Source organism: Mastigoproctus giganteus, chromosome 6 (genome assembly GCF_048544385.1).
Source record: "Mastigoproctus giganteus isolate SK-2022 chromosome 6, ASM4854438v1, whole genome shotgun sequence".
In the NCBI taxonomy this organism is placed as follows: domain Eukaryota; kingdom Metazoa; phylum Arthropoda; class Arachnida; order Uropygi; family Thelyphonidae; genus Mastigoproctus; species Mastigoproctus giganteus.
Window position 1 is genome coordinate 162,358,196 of NC_143580.1, and position 17,309 is coordinate 162,375,504.

Consider the following 17,309-nt stretch of genomic DNA (forward strand, 5'->3'; position numbering starts at 1 on the left):
CAAGAAAATAGTAAGTCAGATAATAGACTATACCCAAAATACTACAACCAATCTAAGATTTCAGCAACATGAACCAGCAAGACAATATTTTCTTTCCTCCAAGATCTGTCATCATCCCGTGTGGGAAGTCCGTTCAAGTAAATTATGTCCAGAGCCACCCAGAACACAACAACAACCATTTACAAAAGCCCAACTGCAACATTTTCATAAGTTCAATATATATTTTATCACCAATCTTTAATTGACTCGATCCAGTCTTGTCTATAATTAAGCAAAATTCAAAATTGCTGCAAACCTCAGCAATGAAAGCTTTATCATTACTTTCTAATTGAGACGTTCCACTTCTTTTTTTTCTTTTTTTTTTTTTTTTTCGTACACAAATTTTTCCCAAGTCTTTTGAGGAATCAAAATACCAAGCACAAGCTCTGTGCTCAGTACAAACATAATGGGAGAACATAATGTTGTTCTCAAGGGACACAATTGTTTTTGCTAAGGATTAGTTCCATTCAGTCTTTTCCTTCGCATAAAGATCTTATCTGCGAATTCCGCCAAAGCAAGGTAATTTTCTTTACTGTCAAAAAATCTAGGTAAATCATTCTCCTCGTATATATTTGTCAATATTTGTAAGTCCCTTCTATAATCTAAGTAACAGTTACATTCAAAAATTAAATACTGCACTGTTTCAGGCTCTCCGCAGTTACATAGTGGAGAAGCAGCAAGGCCAAAAGTATTCAATTCCATGGCTTGAAATCAGGAACATTAAATTTAAGCCTGGATTAAACCAAGGCATATTTGATTTACTTAATTCTATCACCCTAGCCATGAATTTATTAGTTATTCTACCCTTAGTATCAGTAGACCATTCCTCCTGCCAATCTACAAGGAACTGATTCCGAATTCTCTGCACATCTTTCTTAACTGGTAACTCTAGATTAAGTGTGTAGTGGTCAATAACAGCAGGTAGACCCTTCCGCTTATAATACTGTAGGTAGTTAAATATTAATTCAAACTGAATGGGCAGTTTGCCTGTTAGTACTTGGAGAGCTGATGTCGAAATTGTACGACATGCCCTTGATGTTCCTAATAGCTTGCACTTTTTTACAAGGCATTTACAAATACTAGTGTCCCATGCACCTGCTGCATAGCAAACTATAGGTAGAAATATGCTTCCATAATGCATTTTTAATGAGGAACGCTTAATGCCCCAGGCACATCTTATAATTTTAATTAATTTTCCAGTCAGTATTTTTATTTTCTGGAGTATATACTTTGCATGGGCTATGAACTGAAACCGATCATCAATCATTATACCAAGGTAATTAACAATTTTAATAGGTTGGTCGTTTAATCTTATGTTTGGTGGTCTCTGTAAATTTAGGTTGCCTTTAAAGAGCATTTGTTTGGTTTTCATTACTGAAATCTCCAGATTGTGGTTTACACACCAAGTATTTAAGTCAAGCAACACATCATTTCCATGTTCTTCCAATTCAAGTCTGGAATTACCATATATGAGAACAACAAGGTCATCTGCATATGCAAGTTTAGAAACATGCTCATGTTCTTTAACCAGCCACCCATCAAGGACCATGTTCGAGCAGACAGGGCCGAGAACGGATCCCTGAGGGCAGCCACGAGTAACTGTTCTCGATACAGCGCAATGTCCATATGAGACTACAAGGCATCTGTCCTGAAAGTAGTCAGTGATAATTCTGTAAATGGGGACAGAGACCCCAGCCTCCTGGAATCTCGCCAGGACACTCTTCCACCATAAGGTGTCAAAGGCCCCTTTGAAGTCCACGAAGAGGCTGAGGACGTATTTAGTACTTGAAGTAGAGACCAAATCCATAGTTAGTTTAATTGCATCTACTGTAGATTTTCCTTTAGTAAAACTGAATTGATTAGGTACGTGTAAATTTTTTCTATTGTAATAATTTAGAAATCTTGCAACAATAAGGCTTTCCAGTACCTTCCCAGGAAAGGGAAGAAGGGCAATAGGATGGTAATGATGTCCTATTTACGCCTGGTTTACGGATTTGTTAGGATTTTTTAATAATATTTTCAAATTCACTTGCTTCCACGATTTGGGTAAAGAACCTTCTTTAAGACAGGTGTTATGTAGATTTTCAATCAGTTTTGGACAAATTTTCAAATTCTTTTTAAGACAAACTTCCATCAAATCTAAACCCGGGCATTTTCTCTCCTTCATGGAGCAAATGGCCTCATCAATCTCCTCACGCTTGAAATTTTCTTCCAATGAAGGTCCTTCGTAGGGTAAATGGTTTATTCTTATTCTAGTCTGTTCGGTATTTTCTGGAGACTGAACATCCTGATGTATTATTTCGTCCAGAATAGCATTCATGGTCTCTTACCATGTAAGCGTTTCAGTATTATTTGACTTTAATATGGATGAGAAGATCTCTGCCGGATGTATCTTTTCAACAACCAGTTTGTAAGTGAGACCCCATGGGTCTTCATCAAGAATTGTTTTTACCAATCGTTCTCATGCTAAATGCTTTTCTTTATAAATAAGATTAAAATATGTTCTTCTGGTATCGTTATAAATTTCCTGTAAGCGCTTGATCTCCTCATTTGGTTTGTTACTACATTTTGCGCGTTGGTAATCTCGTCTGGCATTCATTAGGCTGCTTGGCAAAGCAGAAAGATCCTGAGTCCACCACAGGACAGAATTCTTTCATCGCCTTTTCTTTTGGAGAGTTCCATCACAAACCTCATTAATAAGTTTCATTACCTCTCGCCATTGCCAGTTTAAATCCAGTTCTCACAAACGGTCAACGTTGTCATCAGTGAAAATTTCTCATAACTTGGAATCAAAGAACTCCCAATCTGCACTTTGTGTTTTGTAACGAGGAAAATGATAATTACAATTATGATATCTGGGATCCGAAGATGATACAATGTTGAATGCAATAACATTTGTAGTCACTGTGGGTCCAGGAGGTATGAACCCTCCAGTCCCTGACACAGTGACCAAACGTTCTGTTAGTCAATGTGACATCAATAAAGGATTATCCAGAGGCAGAGACAAATGTTGGTGGATATCCTGGGGAATTCCAAATAGTTAAGTTCTTTGATTGAATAATTTCCTCTAACTGCTCGCCTTTAGAGTCAGAAACGGGGCTGTTCCATAGTGTTGACACCATGCATTTGCATCCGCGAGAGTTAACGCTTTCTTCCCAGCTAATTTGTTTAAGGCCGTTTCTAAATAGTTCAAGAATGGTTCTATGGATTGACCAGTTTGGCTACATTGCATATAAAGTGATATGCAGTAAATTTTCCCAAAGTTGCCCTCCAAACATGCACACGGGGATTGCTCCGTGCACAAGCCATTAATTCTAGTAACCGTGATGTTTGGATCTGCTATGACCAGGGCTGCCCAAACCCTAGCCACAGCATTACCTTGAATCCGCATGGTTTGAGTGACAGACTGCACAATTTTGCAGTCATTGGGTAGACCTTTGGCTACACCTTTGTAGGCATATAATTCTTGTAGACCAAGAATGCCAATATTTTGCTCTACTATAATTTTAGACAGATCGTGTAAAACAGAAGCCGATCTTTGACAATAGTTGAATTATTTTAACCGTTCCTCTGTTATTATTATTTATTTTGTTTGTTCTATGCATAATTGGTCCAAGCTTTCTAAATAGTTCAAGTATGGTTGTCGGAGGCAGAGACAAATGTTGGTGGATGTCTACTATAATCCTGGACATTTAAATACTCTGGACATTTTAAGTCACGGTATGAGTGGTCTGACTTTTTCTTCCTAATCTTGCAATTGGGGCAAACAATTGGCGATTCTTTATTTTGATGTCACAAGATACAGGCCACATGTGCTGTCAGTTGACAGCAGTTTCAGGCAGAGTGCCCATAACCTAAGAATTTAAAACAGCGGGAGGCTATAATAAAATTCTTAAGACTATGCACTGAAAAACCCAAATACAGGCGACTATCAGAGTTTAATAAAATTTTTCTAATATTAGCAGGAACTTCGAAAACCCAGTGTGAATTATTCTTATTTTTCGATTTAATTTTAAATCTTATCTTAACTAATTTTTTAAAATCATTCTCATTTATGTCAGACTCTCTAAGATTTTTCTCATATAGGTCTTCTAAAAATTCTTGGTCTGAAACTTCTTTATTTATGTCGTAAGCTATAATGGTTGGGTTTAATTTTCTTGGTTGTGTTCTTTAAATTTAGCGCAAGCTTTGAGCTTTTCTAAATCATTATTGGATGCTGTTTTTATAACTATGCCTTTTTCACGTACTTTCCATACGGATTTAATTTTTACCTGCCTCAATTCTGTTTTAAAGTTTTTAGATACAGCTTGTTTGATCTCCTCACTCGTTTTAAGATCACACTCATCAGCACGTATAATTACGTGTTTTGTTTGCGTTCCCGAAAGAACGTCACTCTGATCTAACTTTCTGCCCACGTTTGAAGCAGCCACGCTAGCATAGCTAGCTGCATTTGAAGACGTGGGCACGGCAGGGGGTTCTAATTTTGCTTTGTTTTTCATTTTCCATTATGAGATTAATTAATATTCTCTCCATGGTATTCCATGTTGTACTCACTTCTATTACCATTGTTGGAGTACCTTCCCAGTTTTAAGATATGAACCAGATTTAAGGATATCTAGTAGATTATTCATAAGTACTAGAACAATATCTAAATTTTCAGTGTTTCGTGACTGCTCTAGATCTCCATGAGACTGTACGTTTTCAGCAGTGGCCCCACCCTGGGACTGCTGTAGAGATGAAAATTCATCCACCATGCTTTTAACAAGCTGTACAAATGGCTCCTGAAATCCTTTCAGACTAGCCTCCGCAAGCTCCGGTGCAACAGTCAGATCACCTGGCATTCCATCAGAGGATGAAGAGCTTTCGTCAGACATATTTGTAAATTTGATAAAGCTTATAGGTACATAGCAGAATTAGATAAGTAATAATTCTTAAAAATTAACTTAAACAGTTTTAGAAGATGATAACAAAATTTCAGCAAGCACAGAGGCAATAACTTGTAAAATTGAAAATTGCTCCTGAGTAATACAGTTGATCCTGTTGTCCTTGGTTGAGGAATTTGCTTCAGGTGGTTAAATCTCCCTTGGGGATTTCCCCAACCGGGAGCTGTGACTCGTGGATGACGTTTGCACAAAAGAATGTTCTTGGAAAAATTAAAATTGCAAAATACTAAATACCTGTTAATTTCTTGTAACTAGAAAGCAGATTATCAGTTCCGCCATCTTCTTCGGTATCCATTAATACAAAACATTGCTAAGAAACTTTTAATTATCCACATATAAGATAAGTTTTTTGTGGAGCACAAAACAAATATACAACACTGAGTATGTAGTGTTGAAGTGCAGTTTGTTCAGAAATTTCATGTCATATCTGCAACTTATTAGTGACTGCTGTTTCTGGCATCTGAATGTTTGCTAGCTGAACACTAGCACTACATAAATGGCAAGAAGACTTATGAAAATTGAAATCAGAATTCCACTTACACAATCAGTTGAGAAATGAAAATTGAAATCAGAATTCCACTTACACAATCAGTTGAGAACAAAGGTAATTCCACTAACAATAATAAAATAGCAGTCAGCCAAAAAACCTCAACTAAAAACTTTTTAAACCTTTTGATGAAAAGAATGTTTTATCCATTTAAAACTTTTAATGTTTAATTATATTATGAACCAGAAAATTATCCAACTAATACACTACAAAATCAAACAGGGATGTGTAAGATATGAAACCAAAAATAAATAAATAAATAAATATTAGTCATCTCCGTCCTTCTAGAAACGATTTTTCTGAATTGTCATGTTAATTTATACAAATTTGTGGTATTCTCAAAAGCTTAAACCTGTTGTTACAAGAACTGGTACATGCAGAACACCTCATACCAAAATCTGATTTCTTTATGGATATACTACTCAAATTCCAACAAAATCATGGATGCAGCTGAAAATTATACTTAAAGGATCTGTAAATTTGTATTTATATCACATTGATAGGCATTTCCAGCCCCCCCCTTTCCTCATTTCGTACATTACTCCATTGTAGCTTGGTTAAGAGAGGCAGTAAAACGGGTCAGAAAACCTTTTTAGCAAAGGAACTGGGTGCAAAAAAATAATTTTTATATCATGTGCTTAGATTTCAGAAAAGCTTTTGAGACTACTGTACAAATTGGGAGCACTGTGGCATTGAGGTGATGTTACTGCTATGAATAGAGAGATGGTTGAGTATAAGAAGACAAATAGTGGCTATTAATGAGTATAGCTGTTCTTGGATCAATGTTATTACCTGGGTCCCCACAGTTCAGTATTTTGATATTTAGTAAAGATTTCGATGGATGAAAACATATAGAGCTTAATGTGTAAGTTGGAGGATGAAACAATGGAATAGATTATCAGGATGGTTAATGATAGTAATTAGGGTATGTTACTTTTTTTTTTTTTTATATGTAAAGCCCAAACATGAGAGGTATTAGAATCTATAGTACTTAGTACTGTGCTTGGGTTGGAGGTTGAGAAGACGAAAGAAGATATTTGTTGACATTGGACTTGAACTTCTGTAGACTGCAATTTACAGGAAATACGTATGAAGGGAGGTTGTTCCAGCAAACGGCAGTGGAATGAATAAACGAGGAAGATGAAAAGTTGGTTCTGTGAGTTTGAAGTTGGACGGTAAATGGATGTTGGCTGGTGGCGGCATGTGTTTGGACTGTTTTAAAAGAGAGAGCCGGAATTATACAAGCCAATTCAGAAGTACAGTGCCCATGGAAATATCTGTAGAAGAGGCATGCAGCAGAAGCAGTACGTCTACGAGACAGTGAGTGGAGAGACTCTGTTAGAGATGAATCATTAATTAACCTAACTGCCCTCTTCTGAATCAAGAAGCGAGAGAGAGAGGGAGAGGGAGAGGTTTTGGGGGCACCACCCCAGATATGGGAACAATATTCCATGGTAGGGTGGATTTGTGATTTGTACAGAGTGAACAGCTGTTTTGAAGAAAAGTAATGCCGAGAGCGAAAGAGAAAACCAAGTTTTTTAGATGCAGAGGAAGCAATATTTGTAATGTGCTTGTGCCAAGAGAGATTAGAAGTCAGGTTAATCCCCAAAAGAGATATATCATTTTGCCTAGAAATCGGAGTGTCATTAAAGATAAGCATAGGAGCAGAAGAATTCTTTTTGCGAGATATAAGACAAGACTGAGTTTTAGAAGGGTTGAAATCAACTAAGTTGTTTTTGCCCCACTGGAGAATTACCTGAAGATCGGAATTTAAGGAATTGGAAGCAGATATTCGAGAAGTTGAAGCTGATTGAGCAGGACAAAATGGAAAGTGGAATGGAATGTGCTATCATCGGCAAAACTATGGATAGAATTTCCAGTCAATGGAAGAAGATCATTAACATACAAGAGGAAAAGAGTGGGGGAAAGAACTGAACCTTGGGGGACACCGGCATTAGTGGAGAAGTTAGAAGACAGAGAGCCAGCTACCATCACCCTCAGTGAGTGACCAGAGAGAAAACTGGATAACCAATTACAAAAAAAAAAAAAAAAAAAAAACAGTTGGCAAACCATAAAATGGAAGCTTGTTTAGAAGACCTTTATGCCAAACACGATCAAAAGCCTTTGAGATATCAAGAGCAACTGCTTGTTTCACTGAACTTTTCCATGCAATTAGTCCATAAGTGGGTAACGTAAGCCAGAATATCACCAGTGGATCGACACTGACGGAGGTCATACTGGTGATCGTTGATCAGGTGGAAGGTTTCTAAGTAGTCTAAAAGTTGGTGGTTAATTGATTTCTCCGTTACTTTAGAAAGAGTAGAAGTAATTGCAATAGGACGATAATTGGATGGGAGGGATTTGTCACCCTTTTTAGGAACTAGCTGGATATGAGCAAATTTTTAAGCAGAAGGAAAAACACCTTTGGAATAAGAAAGTGAAAAGTGGCAAAGAACAGGAGTAAGTTCAGGAGCACAGGTTTTAAGATCAAGTGGAGAAATACAATCGGGACATGGAGCTTTCTTTTCGTCAAAATCCTTTTGACAGAAGACCACAGGAGGCATTGAATGGAGCATGTTGGGAATGGTGGGAGGTGTTTTACCAAGATCATTAATACACGAGTTGGAAGAAAAATGGGATGCTAGCAGGTCAGCGTTATCCTTGGCTGGAGTGACAACAGAACCATCTGGTTTTGAGAGAGGTGGGAGAAGAGATGGGCAAAAGTTGCAGCCAGTAGCTTTGGCAAGAGACCAGAATGCTTGGCTACCATTAGGGCAAGAAGCAAGTTTTCTACTCTTAGCCTGTTCAAACTGTAGTTTGGACTGATTAATAGCTGCTTTACAATTGTTGCGAGATTTGGTGTAGGCGGAAAATGACACTAAAGAATTAGAAACAAGCCAATTGCGATATGCAACGTTCTTCCCTTGAACAGCCCTCGCACATTTATTGGAAAACCAAGGTTTAGATACAGGGCGAGATTTTAAAGTTGAGTGTGGGATAAAGGATTCCATTCCTGCAAGAATAATTTCACTGACACGATCTGAGCAAACGTTGACATCAGAAGTTTTGAAACAATAATCCGACCAAGGAAAAGAAGAAAATAAATCTTGCAGGTCATCCCATTTTGCATTCTTGTAATGCCAAACAATACGAGGTTGGGGTAGCCATGAGATAAAAGCTCCATTGGAGAAGAGACAATCACCAAGTTGTGGTCTGAGTTGTCTAAAGGACCTCTCACTTCGACCGTGTACTTAGAAGGGTTGTTTGTGAGAAAAAGATCAAGCATGTTGGTTGTATGGTTGGGATTGTCTAGTATTCTTGTAGGTAAATGAACAATCTGTGCAAGATGATTAGTAATTTCAAAAGCCTCAGCATCTCGACCAGCTGGGTCGGTGTGACTAGAAAACGGAAGCCAGCTGGAGTTGTGAACATTAAAATTACCAAGGAAAATTACATCACTGTTAGGAAAGTTGGACTGGAGAAACGTCTGATTGATATATATATAAATATATACAGTCAGTACTCGTATAGTACGATAGTTGTGTTCCTAGAAACCCTCGTGCAATGCAAAATCGTGCAATATAAACAACAGGCCCTATGGGAAAAATAGTTTGGTGCTGACCACCCAAGATTGAACCTACATTTGTAACCAAAACATTACCAAACGCAATAAATAATCGTAATAAAATACGTATGTATTTTATTACAACTATTACGTAATAAAATATTGCTAATGCCTTTGCTTCTATCGTAAGCAAACTTGTTTTTTGTTTGGTTTTCTATCCAAACAGATGACAGCCATTCCATCTCTTTCAATTCTTTGTGTCTTAATTAATGGATTTTAATTACACTTTGAGTTGTTCCTGCTATGAAAGTTTTTTTTATTTTCTCTGCATTTTTTGTAATTCTAGGCATTGCCTCATTTATGTCTGTAGCACGTGCAATATCACATGGTCTTTCATTTTGCTCATAGCATTTCACAATTTCATATTTTTTTTCTCTATTGACAGAGGCGGACTGGACATAAGCCTTACCGGGGAAACCCCGGTGGGACGGAGGCCGGTGTGATTTTGGCCATAAACCATAGTATGAGGCCTCTGTAAATTTTCCCGGGTAAGAATTTTTGATCCAGTCCGCCTCTGTTTATTGATATTGCTTTTCTTTTTTTCTCTGAATCTGTAGTGTTTTAACCATTTTTAGGGAATAAAGCACAATTACAAAATGAGGGAGCACGCTTGATACACAAACAAATCTGCGCGTGTGTAGCAACTGAATAAACAACGCCGTAAAAGCAGAGATACACTATTAACACCTCGCATTTTGCTAAAGCACATTTCTAGGGGTTACTACCATAAAACAATAAAAACAATTTCTAGTTGCGTTTCTGCTAGTGGAATCTGTTATAAACAGGTAGTAAACTCGATCTGATTGTATTTGCGATTATACCGATAGCTGGAATTGTGTTGGTTTTTACGTTATTATGGTGAAATATGTTTCCCCTTCACTGATATAAAAAACATATACATTTTCAGAATATTCTCTTCATTCCTATCGTGTTGCGTTCGGTTGGGGTGATTCTGCGTCCGACTGCCATTTCTTGTAAACACAAAGGCGAATCGTGCATAAGCGAATTCGGTTCATGTTATATAAGATATCGTTCCCCTATTTATAAATCGTGTATGGTCGAATTGGTGTAGTGTAAACACCTGTTATATGAGGACTGACTCTATATGATATTGATATTTTCTGCAAGATCTAGAGAAGTTAGGCAAATGGGCTAAGAAGTGGAAACTGAAGTTTAACTTTGACAAAAACAATTTACTGTATGTGGATAGCAGCAATCCCACAATAACATGCCAACTGTGTTGTACAACACATGGGGAAGAGAGAATGAAAAATACTTGGCGGTAATTATGCAGTCAGACAAAAGTGTTCTGAGCAGTGCAGAGAGGTTGCTATGACAGCTTACGGGATTTTGTCAATGATATACAGGAGTTTTGCCAGCAGGGGTAAGGAGGTGATTATTCCATTGTCCGAGGCATGGTTATTCCGCATCATGAGTTCTGCATCTGGGTCTGGAGGCTTCATTTTAGAAAGGACGTGGACCGGTTGGTATAGTTGACAGAAGACTAATGAAATTAATGAGGAAGGAACAAATGCTTGCTCTCACCATGAAAGGCTGAAGTTAATTAATATGAACCCATGACCACTAAGTAGAGCTGAAAGTGCCCTTTGTTTAAATAGAAACTGCATAAACTGGTTTCACAATAAATTTGCACATGGAGATTAGGCAATTACAAAGATCTGTTTGAGGAGTTTTAAGGCTTTGAATGTATTGCAATGGATAGCTAAATGCTGATGGGATCCTCCAACTTCGTCAGAGAACAAATATAAGCAGAATATCTGCAGCCAGTTCTAATTCAATGATGAATTATCAGAATGACTTTCTATACCTACTCTGAAAAAAATGTTTGAAAGTAAGATACTCTTGAACTTGAAATATTTGTGGGGAAAGGAAACAGTTGGATTTCTGTTAGTCTGGTTTTAATAAAGTTTAGATTGCCCTGAGAATTCATTTATGGTAGTTCAGTTATGTATACACAGACAAACAGTCAAACATGCTTGAGCTAATGGGAACTGTCACTGAGTGGACAGAAATCATGGGATACCTACATAGTAGCAGGTAGGCGCTCATTTCACCCGGATAAGGGCAGTCACACAGTGAGGCATTGAGTCCACTAGTTCACGAAAGCATTCCAGAGGTATTTCCATCCATGCTTGCTGCACCATTGTCCATAATTCCATTGCATTCCTGGGTGGAGGATCCAAAGCTGAAATTGACTTCTCCACAGCATCCCAAAAATGTTCCACAGGGTTCATGTCTAGTGACCGGGTGGCCATTCCATGGTGGTAAAATCTGCGGAATGCTCTTTGAATCATGCTCTAGTCACCATGGCTCTGTGGGGAGGTGCATTATCCTTCTGCAAGAGTCCATTGCCCTGTGGGTGCACATTGACTATGAAGGGATACAGATGTTCTGCATGGATGGACATTTAACCTGGACCATTCAGAGATGTATCTAGACGTCCCAGACCATTACCGACCATCCACCTGCCCAAATGGCTCCTTGTTGACATGGTGGGTACATAGCTTCGCATGGTTTATGCCAGATAATGCACCCTCCCAACCGCTCGAAATAACTGGAAACAGGACTCATCGGACCAGGAGACCCATCTTCAACCATTCAAGGTCCAGTGACGATGTTCTTTCTCCCAGTTGAGGCATAGTGCCATGTGTCATGTTAGCAAAGGGACTCTGGTGGGTCAGTGGCTCCCATAACCTATTGCGGCTAATGATTGTCTGGTGGCTTGGTGGAACCTTTCTGGCACCTCCCTCGTTGAAGTCGGCGGTGATTTGTGCCACTGTACTCTCCGGTTGGCTGAAACAATGTGATATAGATGTCGGCGGCCACGTTCAACCACCATCTTTCTCTGTCCACGATGAGATGTAATTCCGGAAATGGCATATTTCCGAGATACTCTTGATACTGTCAAACTGGGATAGTGCAATTTCTGTGCCACCTCCGCGATAGAGGCCCATGCATCGGGCACCCACTATCATCTCCCTTTCAGGGTCAGTTAACTCACGAAGTTGGCGCATCATAGCCTTAGATGCTAATGCACCATAAAACTCTAAAACAAACAAATAACTCACGACATTTATCCATACTGACATGAAATTACCGTCTACGTGAATGCAGTGTACATATATACCTACCAAACTAGGTGGTAGTTGACTTTCATCAACCTGTGAAATACCATCACTTTGCTTATTTTAGGTCTTAAGTGGTGAAACCCATGTTTAGTTTCTAGAGCAAAGTTTCCGGCAAACCCCCCCCCCCCCACACACACTTATAAGTACTACAGGTTTTGATACCTTTTGTGTTTGGGGTTTTCATAAAAAAAAAAAAAAAAAAAAAAAAAAAAAGCAGTGGGTTCATCCACTAGCAAGAGGGGTGACAGAATCGCATTACCCAGGAACAAGGTATACCACGAATTCTCCTTTCACTGTTCTCACATATGAAGGTAGATAGTTGTAACCACTGCACTACAATCCTCCTTGAATATTTTGCATACAGATCAAGACAAATTATCCATTTAACTTGAAATATGCTGTAATTGCTACGATTATGCTGATTGTTATAATGTATGACTGATTTATTCCCACCCAGAGCTTAGCAGTGAAACAGAACATTATATTTGGAAATTTATGTGCATCTGAATTTGGTTGTTGTAATTTGAAAGTTACTAGAAATAGGACACCAGCCTTGTATAACCATAACATTTTTGTGAAAAATAAACTGTAAATTCCTTTATCTCTGTATTGGTTCTTGTTTTTAAACTGATATTTAATTTAAACCTTTAAAATTTAATTTTTATTTTTTGGAAGAATTTTCAGTGATATTTAGACTTTTTTGATATTATAATTTGGTTGTTTGCTGGATTCAATAGTTTGTTATATTTATCTGTATGTCAAATATATATATATTTAACAAGTAATGAGTGCATGTATATCTTTTTTTTAAAGCTGGCGTAAATGCTTCTCATTATGATGAAATGTTTGTATTGCTCTTCACTCAGACTATGGCTCAGCTTGAACAGGTATGTATCGTGTATCTTAATTTTACTTTATGAATTTGTAACTATTTAAAATTAAAGCCCATTTATGAGTAAATATACTTAGTATCAGTAGTTGAATGATGAATGGTGCAGTCTACTTTTTTAAAGATTGTCTGCAGGAAAATTGTATGTATTTATATTTTCTGGCATTCCAGGGCATGGAACATCAGTGTTACAGGATGGTGTGCAGAAGTATGGCTGCCTTTTGTGTTAATGGTGAAATAAGTTTAAATATTTCCCACCAAATCTCAACTCCTCAAGTTTTTCGTATACTGGTTGAGTTGTTAGCATGTTTCCTAAGAAAATTATTATTAGAATTTGGAAAGCTCAATAAGTAGCTCAGTGTGCGCTTGAAGTTCATTATCATTTTCTTAGATCCAGCAAAAGTACAGTGATTTGGTAGCTGTTACTTAATATTTAATTTCGTGAATGCACTCAAATTAAAAAAAAATACTGGATCACCCTAATGGAATGGGGATGGAGATTACTTTTTATCTACCATTTGATCTTGATTTAATTCGACTCAATGATCTGTTTCAAATTCATTTGTATACAGTGTGCTCCAAATCACACTAACACATCTATTCTGAAGGAAATATAAAAATATACTTTATATGCTAGTTATATAGCTGCATATAAAGTATATGCTAGTTACATAGCTAGTTTGTAACTAACATAAGCTCCATTTTATGGCTCTTTACAAACTAGCATTTACTTTATATGCTAGTTTGTAAAGAGCCATAAAATGGAGCTATATGAACACCTCAAACTAGGTAAAGTATGTTTGCAATATTATATGTAGAGAAAACATCAAAGCTGTATACTTACCTCTTGATTTTGGGTAGGTCATCACTGAAATCTATCCTACCAAGTTTTGTGCTTTTGCACATTTGTGTTATTATTGGTTTTCTGTAATCTGTGGAAGAGGACACACACACACACACACACACACACACACACACACACACACACACACACACACACACACACTTTTTTATGGGTTTCTTTATACCACGGCTCAGATTTTCTAGTAGCCAGTTACCAGCATTAGACAGTGACTTTTGCCACTGTTATTAGTCATGCTCTGATTATCTCCTGAGAATAATTTGTAATTATTCAGTTTGCTACCCTCACACATGCATGTACACGCACAACACAGTCGAATCAAAACATTGACAACTTGCCTAAAAGTAGGTTCCTTTCCCTTACTACCAGTACCACTGCCACATAGCAAGCTGGGGGATTAAGACCTCTCTATGTTGCAGAAGGTATGATGTACCATGTTGCCAGGATTGCATCCTGTAGATTTGCGATAGTCCTTGGTGGAGAATCCAAAATCTGGCATTATGTGGATAATGCCAGAGATGTTCCACGGAGTCGTATCTACTGAAGTCATCAGCCAAGGTAGCACCTGTAAGTAACTTCTGTGTTCAGCAAACAACCCTTGAACAATACCAGGATGCATATCCTGCTGGAACATTGCTGTGCCATTGGGCACTCACCGTGGAGGAATATGCCTGATCAGCCACAATGGATAGGTATTTTTTTAGAAACATTGGAGTGATTCCTTTGTACAATTTTTGTCCTCATCTCCTCCATCTACCATCTGCACAGCAGCAAACATGATTCATAAGAAAAGGCAACTTTCTTCCAGTCATCACTGGTCCAGTGATGATGGTCAGATGCAAACTTTAGGCATTGTTTGCATTTGGTGGTTGTAAACATGTACACCTTGATCTGGTGCCTACTCTGGAAGGCTGATGCATACTAGGGTTGATTGGATCGTGGTCTTGGAAACACTGCCCATTGTTCCCTTGGTTAAAGTCCATGGTCAGCCATTCCACAGTTTTCTGTCTGTCAGCTCGCACAATGTGGGTGGGACAGCTTATATTCACCATGACCATCAGTGAGGCATACGGCCTGCTGTTGGCCTAGCGGTTGCTAGTCTGTACACTTTCCATTCAGTACACCTAACACCTTACCCATAATAAATGGTTAATGTAATGCTACTAATACAATATAGTATAATCTTATTTATAATATGTACTACAGTATTAAACAAGGAAATTATAATTGTAAATTTTGCATTGATAGTAGGGTGCAGTAAGTTTACAATTAAATTGTAAATTTCACTTCATAGGCCTATCAAGACCTAAAAAGTGAATTGTTTCTTACTTTAGAATAATCTGTTACTCTTTTAAAACATGTTCTACCATTGAAACAGGGTGTTTCAATGGTAGAGCATGTTTTAAAAGCGATTAATGAGGGTGCAGGATAGCAGTTATTTCACTTTTGCAGTTAGGCTGTGCTTGAAAAAAAATCAACATACAAGTTCCAATCCTTCAATGGGCATCTTTCACTTAAAAACTTCTTCAACCGTAGTCACCTTCATCACTACAAATTTCAGAAGATTCCATTAAGCCTGCAATGAGTTCCTCTTCATTCATGCATATCCTGAAACATTTGTGTCCGCATCCACTTCTGTGTAATTTTTGAAGCTCAAGTTTTTCTGTAAGTTTAGGTGATGACACACGTGCTCAGATATTTATTCCCTATTATCAGACTGTTCTTCAATTAATAGAGGAAGAAGCATGTTTGAAACAGATGGCAATCACTTTTTCATCGTCTTTATCCCATGCTGAAACAAATACATTGCCTGCAGAATGTTGATTTCGCATTGATTTTTGCTTTCAAGAGAACACAATTTTGTTTAAATAGCATTATTTCGTAGTTTTTCTTAAGCGATTTTTCTTCCATTCATTTGAAGTGTCAATGTTCATGGCTGCATTATCGCCACATAGTTTTGAAAGACATACCAGTCGTATATTTCTGGAACCATCCATCTGAACTTTCAGAATTCTTCAATATCCATTTGATGTGTAAATGATTCAGCTTTAACTTTTAAAAGATTACCATCTACTGTAATATTTTCTGCACACATCATCATTAGCCATTCCAAAGGTACCTTTCAAGACCCAGATACTTTGCCTTTCGTGCTAAAATTCCACCTGGTGCAGCAGATTTCTCTAAACTTTCAGTTTTTTTACAGTCTTTCGGAATAGTGAACAGAGTAATCTTAGAATGCAGAACTGTTTGGCGATGTCAGTCTTAGAATGCATATCATTATCTACTGCTTGCAAAATCCTAATTTTCTTGAAAGTGAATTGGCAAAGCTATTCGCTTTCTTGGCGCCATACCAATAAACATATACTCTGACTTCTGGCTGATGTTCATTTGATTACCGCACTGCAAGAAAAGAAGGTGAGAAATTTAAAAAATGATTTCTCACAGCCAGGCTGCAATTACTCAATATATTTGAAGCATTCTGTCATTTTTAAATGCAACTATTGAAATAATAAAGTGAAAATTCAGATTGAGAGTTAAATTTATGGTCATTATAGAGAAATCCCTTTATTTACATTCTTATACTGAATGTAAAATAGCATTGGGTTAATGAGAAATTGGCGGGACCAACCACATAGGACGTTATAACATGTTGGGATGTTAATAAGAGGACTGCTATAAAGAGCTTCAACTGTGCGTGCGTGTGTACACGAACATACATATAGCTAACGGAACAGTACTTGATAAAAGTACATATGCATGTGTAAAAGAGGTAAACTTTATTCTGCAGCCATTTTTGTTTTAAATGCAAATCAAGTATTACAGCCCAGTAATGGTTATTCTCTTTCAATTTATAAAACAATAAAGATTAATAAAAGAACTACTCAAAGTTTATTAAAAACTAATATCATTAAATATTTATTCTCAAATAAAATAGTTTTCAGCTCTTCTCTGACTTCATTGTTAATAGTCTTAAAATAAGACAATCAATTTTAAATTACCAATAAGAGATGAGTGCATAGGCAGTACATCAGGAGCATTAAACAGGTTTATGAATGAGTAGTGTAGTATGCCATAACATTCATAACAAACTTTGGTAGGGAGGGAGAGCATTAGTACCATTGAGGCGATTTGTGCGCTGATATGACCTAATACAGTTTTATCCTTTTTAATATTTAATATACACTTATAGCAGAAACTGTATAAGTTTCTGATGAATTTTTTCAATTGCTGATTTTGTTTTGCAACAATTTCTGA

At 37.3% G+C, this 17,309-nt stretch overlaps 1 protein-coding gene across 2 annotated transcripts in view; it reads left to right on the forward strand.

Annotated features, from left to right (window-relative positions):
• Window positions 1-17,309, forward strand: part of emb (exportin-1 emb) — a 457,135-nt gene that overhangs the window by 179,935 nt on the left and 259,891 nt on the right. For both annotated transcript variants that reach the window (XM_090376567.1, XM_090376568.1), the window contains one exon: window positions 13,117-13,190. In XM_090376567.1, the coding sequence (XP_090232693.1) occupies window positions 13,117-13,190 (74 nt within the window). The remainder of the gene's footprint in view (window positions 1-13,116; window positions 13,191-17,309) is intronic.